The 22429-nt window shown below is 37.2% G+C and overlaps 1 protein-coding gene across 3 annotated transcripts in view; it reads left to right on the forward strand.

The window, feature by feature from the left end:
- The window catches only part of numbl (NUMB like endocytic adaptor protein), a 53522-nt gene extending 32093 nt beyond the window's left edge, over positions 1-21429 (forward strand). For 2 of the 3 annotated variants that reach the window (XM_056262450.1, XM_056262448.1), the window contains exons 2-9: positions 2986-3136; positions 5021-5095; positions 7020-7094; positions 14150-14290; positions 15494-15698; positions 15779-16045; positions 17508-17684; positions 19027-21429. In XM_056262450.1, the coding sequence (XP_056118425.1) occupies positions 3011-3136; positions 5021-5095; positions 7020-7094; positions 14150-14290; positions 15494-15698; positions 15779-16045; positions 17508-17684; positions 19027-19829 (1869 nt within the window). In that variant the 5' untranslated portion in view covers positions 2986-3010 and the 3' untranslated portion in view covers positions 19830-21429. Of the gene's footprint in view, positions 1-1912; positions 1977-2985; positions 3137-5020; positions 5096-7019; positions 7095-14149; positions 14291-15493; positions 15699-15778; positions 16046-17507; positions 17685-19026 lie in introns of those variants that run through there. The other variant, XM_056262449.1, reaches the window with a different exon arrangement.
- The last annotated feature ends 1000 nt before the right edge of the window (positions 21430-22429 follow it).

A 22429-nucleotide genomic window follows, 5' to 3' on the forward strand; every position in this document is an offset into this window, starting at 1 on the left:
AGGCGATACCAAATCTAGTGGAATTTCGCGATACAACAGCAGAAACCACTATGTTATTGAACAGTTTTTAATTTAAATGTTACATATTCACATAAACATTAAGAAATTGCAATGAATTTTCATTTAAGCAAATTCATTGCTCAAGGTTTTTAAGTTATTATTCAAGTAAACAGTCTAGAGAGTGAAACACACACTAGAGATTCATGATATTAGTACCGTATTGGTCGATATTGAACTGTTTAATTGTGCATTCATTGTCATTTTCTGTATTATACATTTAGATCAAATTTGTAATCAACAAAATGCTCACTTAAAGTTAATCTTTAAAAACACTAATAATGCTGTTAAATCTTTACATTTCATGATGGAATATCTATACCGTACAGATTATAACATTCTAATGTTATAATCTCACTGATGCCTAAATTCACTTGTAGCATTTCAAAGGATTGATTTTATTTTTGTATTTACTAAAGAGTATAGAATTTTAATATCGACCGATTATTGACTATGGTGTTGTTATTGTTAACTAATTGAAACAACTGTGAAATATAGTGAAATATAAGTTTTAGATGAAAAACTTAACCTTAAGACATCTGAACAAAAAATAAAAATGCTACGTTGGCCACTAACTGAAATAAGTTAAGGCTAAAGTACTAAAATGACAAAAAACTGTAATAAAAACAAATTAAAGCTATAAATAATCATTTTATAAAATAATACAAATGACAAAAGCACATTACAAAATGATTAAATCAAAAGAAAACTAAAAATATAAAATAAAAGCTAATTCAAAATAATAATAATAATATTATGGTAAAAATAGTAGTATTTATACTGTAAATAATAATACAATTACACTGACTGGTTATTGGCCATAATATAAAAATATTCTCTATTTGCCAGAATTTTAATATTGGTGTCTCTCTATTTCTTACAAACCTATTTGGTTGATGTATCACATTTTATGCTGTTTTAAAATGGTACCGCTTTTTTTTTAATGCGTGTCTCGAGACCCTGTTGCAGTCCATCCAGCTCTTTTAATACCAATTAGTCAACTAGACGTCAGGCAACTGATTTAAAAAATGTTTAGTTTTTGACGCTGGTGCTGCATCAGTTAGGACGTTTGTGACTGGCTCCACAGTGTGAGCGACACATTAAAACTGTGACCTCAATAAGATTCAATGAGGGTGTTTAGCACTTGTCTCCCTCCCCTTCTACATCTCAAGCTCCTTCTTTCTTCTCCTTATAAAGTCTCTTCTCTTTCTCTCATTGGCTTTTGGCCTGTTCTCTATCTGCGAATGTCTTCTCCCTCTCTGCTGTTCTGCAGCTTTGGCAGCCTTTCAGCCATTAGATCAATCCCGAAAGTATAGCAGAATCTCGGAAGCTCCTCCATTTTTTTTCTTCCTGCAAAAGCATTGGCTGATCTTGATCAAGAACCCCCAAAAATCTAGACCCTCCTGTTGGGAATGCACTGGTGTTACTGTAATGTCCTGCTGCCTCATTAAAAGTGCCATGCGGTTTATTCAGCTGCCCGTTCCCGCCTCACTACCCGGACGAACGGCAGGTGCCAGTCCTGCGTATCCGGTGTCTGACCCCTCTCTGATCTGTCAAGCTCAGCAACAGGCGCGTGCCAGAGCTGAGTAAAGCCTCCAGAGACTTAGACGCCAGGGCTATTAAAAAAAAACCACACTCATATACAATCATGTGTTCCTTTGAATATGTGGGTGTGTTACGTGGCATTTAGGATTCGGGCCAGGCGTACATAGTGGTACTTCCGCCAATCCATGTCTGCCACCTGTTACCCGTAACACTTCATGGCTTTGGGAAATGTGAGCCTTTGGCCTCTGACGTGATGCTATAAAAGCAAAAGTGGTTGTGTGGCGTGTGGTTCACATTGAAGAACGCACTACAACAGTTTGTGGGAAGTGTATAGCTTTTAAAGGAGAAGATATGCCGCACCGTGTGAAAAGATGGTAATAACAATTAATTTTATAGTATGAGATTTTTGTATGTAAAAGTTGAAATGTAAGAGGGATATGAAAGCAAAAAATGTTTTCCCATTGATTCAGCCTAATGTCATTACAAACCCGTATGATTTATTTTCTTTTGTGGAAAAGACATTTGGCAAAATTCATACCTACAGTATATAACTATTAGATGATAACTATTTTATTAATTGAGGTGAAATAAAATAAAATATACATTTTCGATGAAAAACTTAAACTAAACAAAAATTGTTGACTTCGAAACTGAACTGAAATGAGTAAAAGCGCATAACAAAATTTGTAAAAAAAATGTCATTGAAAACTGAAAATCAAAACATATAAAGCTAAAATATTAATAATAACTTTTTTTTTCAAGTTTAACAGTCTCAGTCCCCATTTACTTTTTTGTACAAATTTTCAAAATATCTTTTTTGTTTCACTGAACTGTCCATCGAAGTGTTTGTTTTAGTATGCGTACTACTGTAAATTCTCCTTAATGGAATTTGTATGATGTACATGCGTAACTTGGACTAAACAGCTTCAATTATATTCATTCTTCAGAGCGGCCTGGCTTTGTTTTGTTGTGCATCAGAATTTGAAATGCAAATTAAGGGTAGACTGAATGACCTAATTATGTTACATAAATAATAGGCCTCTTGAGAGCAAAGTAATTGTTTTTTTAAGACCGAGGTGAAAACATTCTCTGCAATTTCTGTTTAATCCAATATACTGTGGTTATTTTCATTCAGTGAAAAATACTAAGAAACTGAAATTAATGTAGGTGGCATTTTTTTTTTTTTTTTTTTGAGATCCAAATCAGAGTGATTACATCCTGAATATCCAGCATGACTGGAAACATTGCCGTCTGTATGATATGTCAACATTCAGTTGGCACCCAGCTAGTGTGTGTCCTGAGTCCTGACTCAACAGTTGGAAGCTCAGGTGAAGTAAGGGCTATTTTGTGCTCCTGCTAATGCGTCTTCTTTCTTGTGCTCAGCAACAGAGAGTTTGAGAGCGTGGAGATGAATAAGCTGCGTCAGAGCCTGCGCAGGAAGAAGCCCACCTACGTGCCGGAAGCCAGTCGGCCACACCAATGGCAAGCAGATGAAGAGGCTGTACGGAAGGGCAAATGCAACTTTCCTGTCCGGGTAAGTTGAGAAGTCAGCTGGCTTTTTAAGTCTTTGTTAATTTACAATAAAGTTTTATTAGTTACCACTAGTTAACATGTGCTAATAATGAACTGCAATCCTACAGCATTTATTAATCTTTGTTAATGTTAATTTCAACATTTACTAATACATTATTCAAATCAAAAATTGCATTTGTTAACATTAGTTAATGCACTGTGAAGTAACATGAGCAAACAATAAACAGCTGTATTTTTATTAACTAACGTTAACAAAGATGAACAAATACAGTTACACATGTATTGCTCATGGACCACGGTTAGTTCATGTTAGTTAATACATTAACTGTTGGTTCTGTCAAGCGCTTCATATATAGAACCTTTTATGGGGGTTCCCATCATGGGATAATTTTATGGATTTAGTTTAATTATTTCATTTTGTTTTTATTTGTTTTTATTTTTATTAAATTCGATGAAGTGAGCACCTCTTAAACATACTTTATCTCTAGAAAAAATTAAATAACATGTCAAACATGAAAGTATTATGCAATCACTTTTCTCCTTTTATAAAAACCTTTTTGGCATAAAATGTTCTTTAAAATTTGGACCCCATTGACGCTTTTTTCTAAGAGTGCACAATAAGACTAGGAATGTTTATAAAGAAAGTAAATAGTGTCAGTTTCATTTGAATTCAAACTAACACAGGCTCTGCCAACATATGTCTCTAGTGTAGTTTATGATGTTCCAGACTTGCTTATTTAACCATTAACACTCATATAATGGCTTAGACTTTAAATGGAATAAATCTCACGCTAAGGCGCTGTTATTCAAAAGCAATACTAGGGCAAGAGGGCAAAAGAAAACAGGTATAATAGGAATGTCCAGATATAGATTGACTTTTTAAATGTTTGAAAGTCAGCAACACCCTAACAGTGTCTGGCTGAGGGCCAAAGGCTTTAGAGCTTTGAACAATAACAGACTTGAACTTAAAGGGCGACCAATCAAACCCCCACACAATAACACCAAGCTCATGGCTGGAATAGCATGTAATATATTACCATTCATTCATGTAAAATCCATTAAATGTGTAATTATGTGAATATTTTAATGAAAATTCACAACCCTATTTCAGTGTGAAAATCTATTGTGAGATATAACAGATTTAACTCTATATGAATTCCAGAATGTGGCTAGTATTGATATTAAAGTAAAACAAATAAGTAACTCCATTTTTTTATGATTCATATGGCTTTTCTCACTAAGTTCTGATATATGTGATTAATGTAATTAATTAATCAGCATATTATGTAATTATTTTGATTAAAGGCATTTGACAATCCTATTTTGAAATGCAAAGATGCGTTTTCAAGACTAAAGAGGGTCTGTATCATTAAGTAAAGTGGAGAACATATTGCAGTGGATCTTGTATAATTAAATTCAGCCTAATTTTACTCTCCATCCTGAGGCATCAGGAATCTCTGTGAGACTGAGATGTAATCCTGTAATGGCCTCTGTCCTCATGGCCACCATAATCACATAACCCTGGCTAGATGACTATTAATTGTGCCCGTGTGAGGACATTTTGATTGGTTTAGGCTGGACAAAGTGTCTCACTTCAGAGTTCCACAAATATATCCTCTTCTGTGTTTTCAACGGGTTCCTCATTGAAATCTACACTAGCCCTGTTTGGACAGGACTAGTTTTCCCTGAAGAGGTTGAGTAAATTTGTGTTCCTGTCTGTTTTTCTCACATAAACTCACCAAAAATGACAGAGCAGTGATTTTATTTTCACAACGCATGTCATGTCATTTAGAGAATTAATGGGGTTGTGGAAGAAAAATTTCATCATTCTCTCTCTCTCTCTCTCTCCCTCCCTTTTCTCTATATTTTTTCTCTCTTTCCGCAGTACCTCGGTCTGGTGGAGGTAGAGGAGTCCAGAGGGATGCATGTGTGCGAAGATGCAGTGAAAAAACTGAAACTGGTGAGTACAGTAATGCTTTCCATTCTCACTGAATAAAACAACATACACTTGCTATAAAAAGAAAATTGGCAGCCAAGGAGGCTCAAATGTACAGTCACCCAGTATAGTAAAAAAAATGTGATATATATTATATTATATTATATTTTATTATATTATTATAATGCTATTGAGGTAAGGTGAAAATATCAGGAAATTACAAATTTATTAAATTTATGGAAACTGTAACAATAATTTTGTAGAGTAATAGACATTTCTATTGTGAATGTATCTATTAATAAAAATCAATGAAGAAGTCTGAAAATAACTGATCGAAAAGTGTACAAATTCTATATAAAGTGGCCAGTGTTTCTGTAGGTCAAATTGAATAATGCGTAACCAGCACAAAACAAACAATGGATATGTTGTTTATTATTATTATTATCCCCCACTTTTTGGAACAGTTTTTTCTAGATCATGTCTAGGTCAGTTGCTCACCAAGTAAAAAGCTAATGTCAATTAATTTAGAAAAGTAATTGAAATTTCCACATTGTGTTCAAAAGGCTTTTTATAGACTCTCAGTGCATTAAATCCTCAGTCCTCACAGTATCAGAGTCTCATTTATTTTAAAAATCAATCTTTATAGATCGGAGCTGCTCTGTCAATGGCTATTGTCTTCAGTATTGCTGCTCTGTCAGTAGCCGTATCCTGACACTGCAAATCTCATTACTGAATTGTCAGAACAGAGCTGTAATACCGTATATGTATTTATAATGTATTTTTGTTTGTAAAACAATTGTTTCATTTTTACCATTCATTTTTATGCAAAGACCTTTTCGCCCACAAGTGCAGTTTGTATGACACTGACTGTGTGTGGTCCTTGTCTTTGGGGCCACTCCATCTGTTCATATACGCTCTGCTTTTTCATCCCCATGTTGGTAGTTCCCGCTGTGTCTGTCTACACAGTCACTTCATTTATTTTCTCTTCTTCCCAAAACCCCCAAAGCCTTTATCTCATTCTGCTCTGTGCCTGTGCCTGTTCCTTATTTTTCCGGTCTCTTCTCTCTACCTGCAGCCAGTGTAATTTCCTCAGTGTTCTGCTGGACAGTGACTTTTGGGGTGCTTGTAACAACATTTGGATTCCCTCAGTTCTTCTTGATTTAGCTGCATTCTTCACTTTTACTTATTCCTACAGTTTTTCCAGATTAAATGCGTTTCACTGTGTCCTATCCTTCACTCTATCAAACAGACATGTGCTCACAACAGATTCAATGAAAGATTTAAACCCTGTTCCAAAACCTAGAGAGCTGCTCTTGCAGTCTACTGAACCTGTCCTAAGTGCGCACTAGATGTGTACTTTCAGTCTACATGCGATGCTAATAGTTTGGCCTATGTACCTCAGGGCCAAGGACCCCCAAATAGGAAGATCGCATTGCGAGTAACTAATATACAAATGCATACACACACACACACACACACACACACGTAATACTGTTAAAAAGTTTGGGGTCGGTAAAAAATTATTTTCGAATTTGGTTGAGCTGCTCAATATTTTTACTTAATATTGTCATGATTCTTTGATAAGAATAGAAAGTTCAAAAGGAGAGCATTTATTTGAAATAGTAAAGACTTTTTTTTTTTTTTTATCATTATTATTGCATAATAATATTGCCCTTACATAAATGTTCTTATTTGCCAAGTTTTATCTGGCCTTAATGGGGCTTGTTCCTGGAACTCACATGTATCACAGGTCAGCATGTTGTCAGGCAACTCTCTAATGCACTGTAGGAAATATTGAGCTGACAAAAGCTAAAACTGTCATGGAAATATATCATGGACAAATATAATTGTGCTAGAATGCTTGATGCACAGCAAATCAAAACCTCTGCAGTAGTGCTAATGTCCAGTTGTGTCAAAAGGCTGATGTTGTTTCAATATTTCTTTTCAGAGTGGGAAAAAAACTGTCAAGGCTGTGCTTTGGGTGTCGGCTGATGGCCTGAGAGTAGTGGACGATAAAACTAAGGTATGTGTGCATAGACATTTTGTTGTGCATCCATTGAAAGCGTTTAATCAAGGGTCTTTGATCCCCGAAAAAGCTCCCAAGCCATCAATAAGCCAAGTCTATCAGCGAGAGAGTAGGTCTGTAGGAAACACAAAATATGCAGTAACAGGAAGCTGGCAGACCTCCAAAAGACCCGTCACATGACCATCCGGCTTCATGAGACATCACTTAGACTGTCTCAGACACAAGATGACTTTTGAGGCCAAGGGTTCCCGTGTCTCTCACGGTTGGGTTTTTCTTTTGAAAGCTGGAGGATTAATGTAACATCCTTCCCTCACACAAAACCCGGAAAGTTAACCAGAAAAGGTCAAAGGCCTCACATAATGAGTTTTCAGCTCACATAGTAGAAGGCGGAAGGCCACAAAGCTTTCTTTTTTGTTTCTCGTAAGGGCTCCAGACTTAAACGTCCATTCATTATGCCCTTCTAGTAATCCTCCCATATGCATATGAGTCAACACTGCCACCTAATCCTTCCTGCCGCTGTCTCACGCCACCTGTGTGTCCTGTCCCTCTTCTCCTTTATCGTGCTAAACTTCACTTTAGGGCTGTGCGATGAATCGAATTTCTTCTTTCAAATTTGCCCTACAACAATAGTGAAACATTATAATTGAGATAAAGCGCATTCCATTCCTTTACATCACTTTTGCCCCTCCTTAAAAGCCCAAACTTAATGTCCAAATCAGTCTAATCATTGTGACTGCCGTAAAATGCAGTCTACTGCAGGACATGCTTGATATTAGAGAGTTATTAAGAGCATATTAAAGGCCCGTTCACACCAAGAACAATAACGTTAACGGCACAGAGGAACGAAGCGATTTTTTCCAGCTGATAATCATTAAAAAGATTGACAGCCAATCAGAAAACAGTGGCAGACGAAATTACTGCAGCACATGCTTATAATAAACAGAACTTTATCGTGCATAGATGTGGATGCTAATATAGTTATGAATATGGTTATCTTCATAGTTGTCGTTCTTGGTGTGAACAGGCCTTAAGCTGCGAAAGAAAACTCAAACTCTTCCCCAGGTGAGTTTCAGTGTGTGCGCTTCGAGACGGAGCGAAACACGAACAAGCGAAGTATACCTTGGACTTCGGGTGTGTTACTAAAAGGTCAGATGTGTGTCAGTATATTGGATCCATGTGTTAGGTCTTAAAGTGACAGCAGCCTAATATACCTACTGCCGTCTGTCATTACTGTTAATCGAACTACAAAAGATAAAGAGAAAGTCACTCACTGTTCATGACTGAAGAACTTTTATAGCTTGAATAAGAATCTTTAAGAATCATATTTTTTTATTGTATTTGTCATATTGTTTGTAATTAGTTTTTTATTGTATTTCTGACTTGTCTTCAATGAATGTTTAAGAACTTTTTTTTACTTACATCTGGTATCTAAAATTTTTATATCATAACAACCCTATTTCCAGAAAACTATACTTAAATCACTATTGTGAAAAAAAAAAAATGCATAAGATTTTGGACATATCTCCCACTCCTGATCATTTAAATAGCCGTGATTACACTATTGACCAAAGCAATTGTGATTAGCAGCCCTACTTGACTTGTCAATTTTCATTATAGTAAAAGGGTTATTGATTACAAGACCAGACTTATTTTTGTTAGTAAAGACCAGACAGTCTTATTCCTGACAACTGAGATGAGTCAGCATTCATGAATCCATAAAGTTCTTCCAGTCCACTGTAAACCCCAGTTATCCCCCCCAGGACACATTCATCCATGATGAAGCTTTTAGAGCTCTGACCAGGGCCCCTTCGGTCAGTAATTGGCTAACAATGAATGGGCCCCTCACCTCAACCCAGTCCTCCTCTGCTTCACTGACCCCTCACCTACCACTTCTACACTGTTCAGCTCATGCATTATGAATTTAGTGTGGCCCCCTTAAAAGGAAACACTAGCCACTGTTACAGTGGGAGGTCCAGGCTACACAAAAAGCTTTAGTCATGTTAGAACAATCAAAAGGACAAAAACAGTACAATGTGGTTGGGTCATGGACAAATAAGAATAAATAAGGAAGACCAATCTTTTGGATACATTTATTCAAATAATATTTTAAAACTGAAATCACTTTATCACAATCTCAGTACAGTTATACCACTTTTTCATTATGCCCCACAAAAAAAAAATTGACTTAATTGACTTCCTGAAAACTCTCCTCCGGATTCACAAACGCTTCATAAACCTCAGATTTTATAGCTGAAGGTACACTATGTAAATTTTTGGCTCTCTAGCAGTTTAGAAAAAACAAAACTGCATGCATTTTGTGGAAGAACATTGTTTTGGTTGTGCTTTGGCTCTGACATGGTACTTCCTTGAAAACAAATTCCAGCACAGCTCTACAACAACCCGTAATGAAATGAGCCTTCACAACAGATAATGCTTTACAATTAACTCTGTTAGAGAGCTGCATATAGCAATTTATCTGTTCAATAAAAGACCTTTCTCACCTGTTCAGTTATAAAAACGCCATCTCCTCATCACTTTTACATTTCTAATCCCTCAGGTCTCGCCATTTCCGAAAAGCCATGCCAATGTTGATTTTTGTATTATTACGAGCTCTGTCACGTTCTCTTTCTGTCAGCAGACTCTCCTCTGTTCTGAGTTTTTTTTTAAACGGGTGATTCCCCGGAGGGGCGAAATTTAGGCTCTATGTCAGCCTTTCTTGCTTGTTGTGACAACTAACCTCTGTCACTCACACACAATACACACGCCAAAGTAGCCGGAGCAACTTTATTTACAGATATGCAATATGCATATGCAATGTACTCAATTTCCCACAAAATTCATACCAACAGATCTAAAATATAAACATTTATATAATTTATATGATAGGCTTACCATAGTGAATCAGGGTAGGACAAAAAAGACGTTATGGTTGTACAAGATGTGGTATTTGGTTGGTCGGTGTGGTATTTGTCCCACCCCTCCTCCACTGTGATTGGACAGCTGGGTAAAAAGTGAAGTGACTGTGTATGAAACAAATAATGACAAATGTTTTTGAAACAAAAAACTTGTTGAATTGCACTACTTGAAAAAAATATACATTGCAGTAACCCTGCTTGCATTTTAATGCATTGTATTTTTAGGACTTGCATCTTTATAGGCTGAAATTCAACATGGTTGTATATTTAAGCTGTGAATATTTCAATTCAAAACATTTCACACACGTTTTCATTATTAAAAATTCAATAATCCATTATTCACCTTTCAGATTTAACTTCCAAAATATTAATTCTGTTTAATAATACAACCTATAATATTCGACAGACAATTTTTGGTCCATTTTATTTCGCTTTACAAATTCGCTTCCACAAATTCAGTGGTTCAAATTCGACAGAAAATTCAACATTTGACATCCGGGAACGACAGGGATATCATATCAGTAGATTGCCGATTGATAATCTCCATGGCTGTTAGGCCCTGTCCCAAATGGCACACTCCGGACTTGTGGACTTCCTCAGAGTCCACACTTCGGTGACGTCATGTAGTGCAGACCTATAGGGCCCTTAGCGCGAGTCCGCGAGGGCGCATTGAGAGGTATTTTTGGAACAGACTCGATCGTCACGCCGGAAACAGGAAGACGGTCTGATTGTTATTATGGACAGGAGCTACAGGTTCGGGGAAATATGCTGCCTATTGTTGTTGTGTTTACATATGACTCAGTAAAGCCCTGACATTCTGTTCTATTTATTTAATGAATCATAATGCGATCGTATTATTCAGCTCGCTATTATTAGCCTATGTTTGAGACATCAACTACTGGTCGATGATCATAATGTTTGTATAAACTTGTCATAAAAACCGTAATGATAATTACACTTAAATATTTTCTTCTCAGCCATGTTAACAATTGTCCGTGAGAGAAATCTCCTCCCATCCGTTGTCTGATTGGCCTTTCGCAAGGATTCCTGGGTAGTTAAAGTGCGTGGAGCCTGCATTTATGCGGGCTTCGCGGAAGACTGCTTCAAGGGTACAAAGGGGGCGCTGCTGAGCACACTTCAGAGCGTTAAAATGCTAAATATGACGGCCTACGGACTCGTAGACTCGGCGAGCACGCGCAATTTAAGTCCACGAGACCGAAAGTCCGCATGAAGTGCGCCATTTGGGACAGGGCCTTAGTCGACCTCACCAGCAGGGGGTGCAAGCGGCTGTTGACGAAGACCAGAGCAACAGTTAGAGAGTCATTCATTCATAAAAACGGATTTACAGAAATGGAGCAAGCGGTAAGTATTTGTGATGATTATCAGGACCAGTTTATATATGAAAAAGCTGATAAAGACACAAAAGCTGTGTTTACATTTAAGTCTTCACAGTTAGTACATGTAAACAGCTTTCTCTACCGTGAATGAATATAATGTTATTCCCTGATGCTAATGTACAGATAAAATGTTAAATCTGAGGTAGTAGACATATATTTCTCTCGGTTGTTCAGTTTTCTTAACTTTATATCGTGGCGCTTTGCTGCAAAACTGGGGATTCCCTCAATATGTCATTCTCCGGATTCACCTGCGGTCAGGACACTTAACGCTGAATGGACTAATAAAGTGATATAAAAGACCAAACTTGCACCTTATTGGGGATGTAAGCTATACTAGATATAGGAACAGGCAAGCTGACTCAGAATATGAACGTAACGCGCTGAGCGATTCCCGGTGAAATACTGGCATAAGTTGGCTTGACACTGCATATTCGATATTCACACATTTAGGGACCGTCTCTAAAGTTACATACGACATTGTTACACATGTTTCTAACTTCAATAGCATTTGAAGAGAATGACTTACAGTCCTAAAACCAACTGTAAAGTGTTCATGTAGGTGTCAGCCATGATGCACACACCTTTTAGATTTTTGATATTTAATCAAATAAACTGTCAAATCATATGTAAATATTGCTATTTTTTCAGTAGGCCTACCGCATAATCTCATATTTATTTTAACATTAATTATCTAAAGAGTATTATCTCAAGCATCATGCCTGACACATAGGCCTACATGAACAATTTACAGTTGGTTTTATGACTGCAAGTTATAATGTCGTGTGTAACTTTAGAGACTGTCCCTAAATATGCGAATATCGAATAGTGTCAAGCCAGCTTTATGCCAGTATTTCACTGAGAATCGCTTAGCGTGAAATTTAGCGCGTTACGTTCATATTCTTAAGTCCGCTTGCCTGTTCCTATATCTAGTATAGCCTGCATCCCCAATAAGGTGCAAGTTTGGTCTTTTATATCTGTAATGATGAGGCATTGTCATTGAGATCCATTTGCAGTATCTTTATTGGTATTGGTAATAGTAAACGTAACACAATCAGGCAGGGGTCAATCACCAGCAAAGGATATATCTGAGGCAGTCCACAATCGTAGTCGATGGGCAGGCAGATAATCAGGGCAGGCAGCAAACAGTAAAGCATAAATCCAGTCAAACGAAGCAGGGTCACTATGGCATGAAGCAGAGGGTCGAAACGAGTAGAACTGTCCAGGATCAGTAACCGAGGAATCAGTATAAACAGGGAAAATGCTCAGAAATGTCAACCAGGGTGAAACAAGACTTTGCACTGAAGCAGTGGTGAAGGCCTGTATAAATAGTCCGGTTGATGAGTGGCAGGTGTGCAGATAATCAGTATCAGGCATGGGGTTATGGGAAATGGAGTGAAAATGTGTAATGTTAATATTCGGTAGATGGAGCCCTCTGGTGTCGAGTGGGAAGAAACACAAAGGCTTGATTCGTGACAATATCACTGTTTTAGTCCATTCAGCGTTAAGTGTCCTGACTGCAGGAGAATCCTGGAGAATGATGTATTGAGGGAATCCCCAGTTTTGCAGCAAAGCGCCACAATATAAAGTTAAGAAAACTAAACAACCGAGAGAAATATGTCTACTACCTCAGATTTAACGTTTTATCTGTACATTAGCATCGGGGAATAACATTATATTCATTCACGGTAGAGAAAGCTGTTTACATGTACTAACTGTGAAGACTTAAATGTAAACTCTTTATCAGCTTTTTCACATATAAACGGGTCCTGATAATCATCACAAATACTTACCGCTTGCTCCATTTCTGTAAATCCGATTTTATGAATGAATGACTCTCTAACTGTTGCCCTGGTCTTCGTCAACAGCCGCTTGCACCCCCTGCTGGTGAGGTCGACTAACAGCCATGGAGATTATCAATCGGCAATCTACTGATATCCCTGTCGTTCCCGGATGTCAAATGTTGAATTTTCTGTCGAATTTGAACCACTGAATTTGTGGAAGCGAATTTGTAAAGCGAAATAAAATGTTGTAAAATAAAATACAACCATGTTGAATTTCAGCCCATAAAAATGCAAGCCCTAAAAATACAATGCATTAAAAGGCAAGCAGGGTTAATGCAATGTATATTTTTTCAAGTAGTGCAATTCAACAAGCTTTTTGTTTCAAAGACATTTGTCATTATTTTACTTCCATACGAGCACTGTATTTTATACAAAGTTGAACATTTTTCAACTCTCTGCGACCAGAAAAATACGACAAGCACCCTTCCAAAAATATCTTCCAAGCACCAGTATATAAGCACCTGGAGCTATATCAGAGCTTGAGTTGAAGCCGCTTCCTGGAGCCCTTCCTCTGCGGAGAGCAAGCCAAATACATTTAACCTCAATAGTTAAAGATTACCTATGTGGGCAAACAAACTCATGAAAAATGATTATAGTGTTATCAATGCAGTCATCAGTTTGCCTAAAAGAACACAAAATGTTTGGATGTTTGGTTCTAACATTTTAAAAGAACTATCACTTTCATGAATCATGAATAAGGCCGATTGTCTGCATAATTATAATATGTACAGTAATAATATGAAACCCAATACAATAAAACATTTTTTAATAAATATTGATAAATTGGAACTGGGCACTTTCAAAATCCTTTACTTTGTTTTAATCTGTATATTTTACTAAATGTTTTTTTAAATGCCACAAACAACAACCAATCTGTCCCTTTCTTATTTTCTCTGTAGGACCTCATTGTTGACCAGACCATTGAGAAAGTGTCTTTCTGCGCACCTGACCGTAATTACGATAAGGCATTCTCCTACATCTGCCGTGATGGAACGACTCGCCGCTGGATGTGCCACTGCTTCATGGCCTTGAAGGACTCGGTGAGGAGAACCCAGCGGAGATTAATTCTTCAGCCTCTGTTCCCTGCAAAGTGGGATTAAGATAGGGATTATTGCAGTGTTATCTCAAGCGGCATAACCGCTTAGAGACTGTTATCTGCACTTGGGGCACAGAGAAAAACACATTAAGGACTAGAATGGAATGGAGTTTTGATTAGGATCCCATACTATTCTAGACAAAAACAACTTTTGTGACCATATCACGTTTCTGGCCACCCCATAAAAAACAATAACAGAACTGGATATGTAAACACAGACTAACCCCATTGTGATACTCTGTAAAATATAATTTTCCCAATCAGTAACTTTCATTCCAAAGTTAAAAAGTTTAAACAACCTTTAAAACATGATACATAGTTACATACTTACAAAGCATATCTTCATTTCTTGAATTAAGTTGATTTTTCTTTACCTCATTGACTAATAGTTTTTTTCATGTTTTAAGCCTAAATCTACAAATATTGGAAAAAAATAACCTTAATTTAAGATATAGTGTCAGACATCTTATATACTGTCAGAAGAATTAAATATCTTTAAATATATATTTGTATTGTTTTTTAAGGTAATTTAAAAAAAAAAAATTTAAGTGTACAGTGTTGCTGTGATGGGTCATTCTTTACAAATTAGGGTCCAATTCTCACTATTAACCAACTATTAACTATGATTTTTGCCTCAATAAATTCCTAATTACTGCTTATTTCTAGGTAGTTGTTAAGTTTAGGTATTGGGTAGGATTAAGGGATGTAGAATATCATGCAGAATAAGGCATTAATATGTGCTTTATAAGTAATACTAATCAGCCGATATCCTAGTAAAGGCTCTTTTCCACTGCGTGGTATGACTCGACTCGGCTCGCTTTACTATGCATGCTAATAAGCAACTAGTTAATAGTGAGAATTGGACCCTAAACTAAAGTGTTACCCCGTGATGTAGCATCATCCACAGCATTTTCATTATTATTCTAAGACATATGTGAAAAAATTGCTTAATTTAAGATATACTGTTTTAAATATCTTTAAATTATGTATTTGTATTATGTTTTATTAAACATTATTTTTAATATTATATATAATATGTTTTTATCTTAAATTTATCTTAGCTTCTCAAGTTTTTTCTTGAACAACAAGACAAAAAAGCTAATAAAAAATATTTTGGGGTGTTTCCACAATGCTAATGCAACTATAGGGTGAACGTTTGAGTCATGCAGTTGGATGCGCCTTTGCTGCTTGCCTTGAGCGGAAGCAACGCAGAGAGAAGGAGTGCGGGGTCACGGCTTCCTTCGATGCAAGCCGCACCTCGTTCGTGAGGGAAGGCTCCTTCCGCATCTCCTCTGCTGGACAGCAAAGTGACCGGGAGGACATCATGAAACAGCTGCAGGACAAAAAGAAAGGTCAGTCTAGTTTCCATTACGCTCAAACGCCAAAGGCTTTCTTTGTGATGATGCTGATTAATGAATCTCCCTCTCTGCAGAAGCATGTTATATTTCTGGAATGCCACCTGGAAATGCTTCTCCTCCAGAGGGAGCGGCTTCACCTGGGGAGAGGGCGGAGCCAGGCGGGCCTCACGCCATCCCGCGCCGACACGCTCCTATCGAGCAGCTGGTGCGGCAGGGCTCCTTCCGAGGCTTCCCTCAACTTAGCCAGAAGAACTCACCTTTCAAACGGCAGCTCTCTCTACGCTTGAACGATCTCCCATCAACCCTTCAGCGCAAGACGGACTTCCAGACCAAGAACCCAGGTGAGTTCTTTTTGTGTACTCAAGCTGTGTAAGTGTAATGGAACTGTAATGTTGACCCAGTAATGTTTACCGCCTTAACTTTGTGCACTCTGTATAATCAACTAGTGGACTTTGGCATTTAAAATGTATCTAATGCTGAGCCTGCATACAAACATGTATAAAGGACCATCTCAGAAAACTCTATTTCCATTGATTGTACCCATAAACTCATTTGAGCGTGTATTCTCTAGACCATAAACTGCTGCATTTACCTAGATCTGTTATCTATATGAGAGACCCTTCCATTGATCCTTTTTCATGTAGTGCTCTGTAGATAACATGTTTTGCACCGAATTATGCTGCTGATTCTGTTCTCTGGCTTAATCCCCTAGACTAAATTCTAAAAGGGGAATTATGGGTCATGTTTTTAACAATGCCATATAAGACAGGGTTTATCCATGAATAATACATATACAAATAATAAATATGTAGGAAGTTTGAGGACATCATATTGTATGTAGTACAATTGTTTTTCTTCATAAAAATGTTGCTTTGTAGTTGTGCAAACAAATTTGATACGAGGAGGACTGTAATACAAAGCAGACCATTAAAATGTTTTTTTTTTAACTGCATTGTTGTTTCTGATTTTTCTTTTTTTTTATTAGAGATCCTATTTTAAAATTCTGTGTGATCCTGATAATCTGATAATTATTGTCAGGCTAGGGCTGATAACCGATATATGGTTGATATTATAATTCTATACTAAACTGTATTAAAAATAGCATTATAACACACTACAAATTACATTAATAGTTTTAAAAGCCACAAATGAATTTATTCTAGATTCAAAAATTATCATATCACATATTACGAACCTATACGTATAAATAAAAGTTGGTGAGATTCTTTTTTAAATGTTTTTGAAATAAGTTTTACCAAGGCTGTATTTATTTGATTAAAATACAGTACAAATAGTAATATTGTGAAATGTTGTTACAATTTAAAATAAATGTTTTCTATTATATTTTTTCCTGTGATACAAAGTCGAATTTTTAGCGTCATTACTCCAGTCTTCAGTGTCACATGATTTTTATATTATTTATATAATTTTTTATAAATATATTTGATCATTTTAATATGCTGATTTGGTGCTCAATAAACATTTCTTATTATTATCATTATGCTTAATATTTTTGTGGAAACCGTGATAAAGTTTTTTTCAGGATTCTTTGATGAATAGAAAGTTCAAAAGAACAGCCTTTATTTGAAATAGAAATCTTTTGTAACATCATAAATGTCTTTACTGTCACTTTTGATTAGTATAATGCATCCTTGCTGGATAAAAGTATTAATTTAATTCAAAACGGAATCTTATATCATAGATCCAGGTTACTGTAGCTAGCAAAGTCCCATAAACTGCATGCATGGCCCACCAATATGAGCCACACAAGTGTGATTGAGCTTCCCTATTGGTTTGTGTTAGTTCCAGAGATGGATCTGTCTTTGGCAGGAGAGGCAGACAGCATAAACGCTCTGTGCAGCCAAATCAACAACTCTTTCACCAAACCATCTGAGGACCTGTGTGCCAAAGCTATCAGCAACTGCTTGCCAGTTTGCAGCGCTCCACCTGCCATTCCCCCTCCACCTGCTCCACTGCAAGGTAACACAGACTGCATTACCCAACACAAACATATAGATATATTGTGAACAGGGGTTTAAAAGACACTTGATATTCAGTAATAGTATCGATCTGACTACACTGACTCTATCGGATGAGAACAAAACTTGAGCTGGACGACGACACTATTGTCTTCTGTAGAGCTGCTTTATAGATGAATCGAATTCATTTAATAATTTCATAATTGACGAATTTTGCAACATCGACACTAAATTGAATCAACACTGAACTGAATTGAGCTGAAACGACACTATTGTCTTCTGTAGAGCTGCTTATAGCTGAATTAAACTAATTTTAGAATTGATTAACTTTACACTGTTACTGAAATGAATCAACACTTTGAGAGTTTGTCTCATATTTCTGTATTTCTGTTATTGTCCTGTTAATTACTGTGAAGCTGCTTAACTGTCAATGTCCTGGTAGTGGGACAGTTGGTCATAAACCAGAGACTAATTTGCTCTTGGTAGATTCCTCCCCCTAATGGGCGGTCTCATGTTTCAAATTTTACTAAATTTACTCCACTATTTTGTAATCAAAACTTTTTCTAATCTTGACAAATCACATATCGTTGAAAAGGTCTGAGACTCAATGTTATATATTTGGCCACTGTCTTGCGATAGAAGTTTTGTCAGTTTTGTGACTGGAGAATTCATCAAAAAATTAAATGGAGCGTGTGTGTCACCCATTTGCTTTTTTGGTATAGCACCTAAACAAAATCTCACAGGAACCTCAATTTTTGTGATATCAACTTGGAACACAACTTGGTTAGACATACGGCTTTGATTTTCTAACAGTTTTAGAGTCCAAGTTATTCTGTAAAATATCCATTTTTTGTATAAAATATCAAATGTTAAGTGCAGTACATCTGCTTTACAGTAACCTTTAACTTTTTTACACTTTCTTTTTTTTTCAAGTGCTTTTACTTGAGCAATTATCCACTGAGTGTCTTCCAACCTTAGGTCTTTATTCCAAGCAGTTAAAGGCCAATTCACACTGCATTGACAGAATCCGACAGTCACCAGATTACTGCACGTCACTTCTCAGACATTCTAACGGCAATCCAGCATGTTCGATCCGCGAAATCAAGCAAGGGGTAACACACGATTCGACAAAACCCGACGAAATGTTTATTGCTGTCTGTCGGTGCGGTGTGAATTGGCCTCGAGTTTGCATAGTACATTTTCACGTCTATGCTAAAAAAGTGGGCTTACTGTTAACAGGTTAAAACAATCTGGATTGTTTAAAATGCTATATAAACAAAGATGACTTGACTTGAATCGCACAGGCATATTTTAACGTTCTCACCCCTCCCGTTGTTCCCCAGCTACAAGCTCATGGGTTCAAACAGAGCCTGCTGTCCAGTCTCCTGCTCCCGTGCCTCAGGGGGGCCACAAACGGACCCCATCTGAAGCAGAGCGCTGGCTGGAAGAGGTTGCTAAAGCGGTTAAAGCCCAGCAGCAGACTCCACCTACCCTACCGCCACCACCCACTCAGCAACCTCCACCCATGTCCACTATTCCCATCGCACCTGGTTCCCTCCCCACCTCAATGCAGCCATTCCCAATGGCCTTTGACGTCACTCCCGCACCTGTTGGCATGTTCGCCCAACAGCCTCTTCAACCGGCTTTTGTACCTATGCAGGCATATATGCCCACTCTGGCCAACAGCATGACCTATCCCAATGCCAGTGTGCCCGTGGTGGGCATCACACCGTCGCAAATGGTAGCTAATGCATTCTGCTCTGCAGTCAGTACAGGGGGCGGAGCAGCGATGGGAATCGGGATGGGGCCTAAGACAGGTACGCTTGGTGGTGGCCAACATTCGGCTTTCCCCACCCTGCCCGGAGGTTTCCCAACCACCACATTCGCCTCTCCTCCAACCATCAACGGCCACCCACACAACTCCTTTCCATCAACGGCCGCGACCACCAGTGTTACTCAAAACGGTAGTACCATAAAAAGCGGTACTAGTTGGCCGATGGAGAGTCTGAATCCGAATCCCACAGGAAGTTCCCAGGAAGCAGAGCATTTTGAGGCAAAGTGGGCTGCTCTGGAGTCCAAATCGCAACCGAAGGCGCAAAACCCTTTTTCGAATGACTTACAAAAGACTTTTGAGATTGAACTATAATTGTAAGGAGACTGAAAGTTTGGAACTGTTTCATAACCCTTTCCCCTTCCCTTTTTTTGGTCTCCGAAAGGGTTTTCTTACGCTCCTGGTCTGTTTGAGGGTATTGGTTGTTGTAAAAGATCATCCGGTTGCATTTTGTGTCATTTCGAGAGTCAGACTCAAGATTTGGAGAACGGAAAGACAGTCACAATGGTTCGGCACTTACGGGACAGCTTAAAAGAGAAACCTGCACATTACTTTCACCAGTAATGACCCTTTTACCTAAAGGAAATGCTGAAATTAGGGGATGGTCAGAATCTATTTATTGTTTTTATTTGATTATAATGGTTATTTTAAATCAGATTTGAATTATTCTTGGGTTTCCCTTATTTATTTTTATTGAACAGGGTGAAAAATTACAAGTGGAATAAATTGGCTACTTGAAAACTGAGTCACCAAATGATAGATTTAAAAATAATTTGAGCTACAGTATCTTGTTGAACAATGAGTTTACTTTGTGATGTAAATAGCATGCTTTCAGTTTACTTTTATTTATTGCCCCTTCTGTGGCCGTTTAGTTTCATTAATTTCAGTCGTGACCATTGAAGCATCAGCTCTGAACCAAGTGGACACGAAAAGTTCCACCAACAGGCACATTCCAACCCTGACTATATTATTGACACCCATAATGCAATGAAAAACTAGACCAAAATGCCAGTGTAGTAACCTTGACCTTTGTTTATTGACATGGAACCTTTTCTGGAACAACTTTACTGAGGGTTATAGTTTTATTTTTTATAATATGTTTAAGTCGACAATAACATTACCTTCAATAGGATTCATGGGGCTTCTCAGTTATTAAGAATGTATTTCAAAAACTTTTTGACCATTCTAGGGCATTAAAATGACAAAATGGGTTAGAATGGGTAGTTGTGAAGAGCAACTGTATTAGAAAATATTAGAAAAGGGTTGAAGAGGGAGGTTATAGTGTCCGTTTATGCAAGCAATGGAACGACTACACAGACTCTTAAAGGGACAGAGTCAAATGGTACCGGTCATGCATGTTTAAAATATCCCATATTACAGTATCTTAAAACATTGAATATGCATATTAGCTTGGCTTTCGTTTCTTATCACCACTGTTTCACTCTCGCTGGTCTAAGAAAGGGAATAATTGTCTTTAATTGCAGGTGAATAATGTCAAGCACTCTCTACACAATAGGATCTCATGCAATTATTCTAAAATCAAATCCTTCTCATTCATGAGGTTCATATTTTCTCCAACGTTGTGCGTTTAGGCACATTTATCATTTAAAGAGGTCATATGATGCTATTTTAAACGTTTATTTTGTTTATTGTGTGTAATGTAATGTTAAAAAAACGCATTATTTTTCACAATGCGTAAACTATTGCAGTACCTCTATTCCCAGTCTGTCTGAAATCCCAGGTTCAAGAAGCTGTCCTCCGTAAAATGCGCTGTACACAAGCTAACTTTTGGGTTTTATTGTGCAGGAAGGAACAGTGTTATAAATAAATCTTAACCACTTATTCCTTATTTCATCTGTTTTCTGCTGGCCAAACAAAGGGAATTTGTTTCCGCATCCAAACACACGACATGATCACAACACTAGAATTCACTGAAGCCTTGCCTTCTTTTTTTGCGTATGCCTTTTGGACAGGCGTTATGGGAATATGCCACGTTGTGACAGAGACATTCCCGGAAGTAATATCTGGGCTTCGATTGAGGTCGATTCGATAAATCCCTTTGCAGGAGACTTTGTAACTTTGCAGATCTTATACATGCTACACACTAAAGGAAAGGGAAATCATTTAAAAGCATCATATGACCTCTTTAGAAATGCTCAATGTTTGTATATTTATTTTCATCAGAGTGTACGAATAAGATGTTGAATGATCTTTCTGGAGTGTGTTGAGCCTGCAAGGTTCAAAGCTAGATGATCAAAGTCAGACTGCACACTGTGCTCGGTGAGGTGAACTCCACACACACTCTTCCTGTGGAGACGTAATAGCAGTGGACATTCAAGGCAGGCACAATGTTTTTAACTCCTGTTTCGAAAAGGCCATTTTGACCGTAATGTGTTTTAAATTGACCTCCCGGTTTTCTTATCAATTGTTTATTACAGGGTCAAGCAGGTCTATTGTGTGGCACAATGAATCTAAAAATAGTTCTTTTTCCAAAGACAATGCATTTGTAATTCGGCCAAGCGGTATGTTGTATGGCGTTACATGGATGAATTAATTCTACTCAATTGCCCTGGTCTTTTTGTCCGCTCTCTCCCCCTTGACAAAATCTAGGTTTTTCAAAACCAGGGAACTAAATTACCTCATAAAGTTGATTGTAAACTTAAGTGTAGTGATAACAAACCAGTGGAGTTTATTTTTATTCTTTATTTACAGAATTTTGTATTTAAACCTACATATTTCTATTGTAATTACATTGTATAAAAGATAAATAAATAATATAATATAAACAATGGTTCTTTTGTTGGTGGCTTAATTCATGTACATCATACATATGAAGATGAAAATTATGAATAAATTGTGTATGTACATATATATATACACACACACACATACAGTATAATTTGTTACATACAGTA

This window comes from Rhinichthys klamathensis, unplaced genomic scaffold, assembly GCF_029890125.1.
Source record: "Rhinichthys klamathensis goyatoka isolate OS25496 unplaced genomic scaffold, OSU_Roscu_1.1 h1tg000192l_1, whole genome shotgun sequence".
Taxonomy (NCBI): Eukaryota; Metazoa; Chordata; class Actinopteri; order Cypriniformes; family Leuciscidae; genus Rhinichthys; species Rhinichthys klamathensis.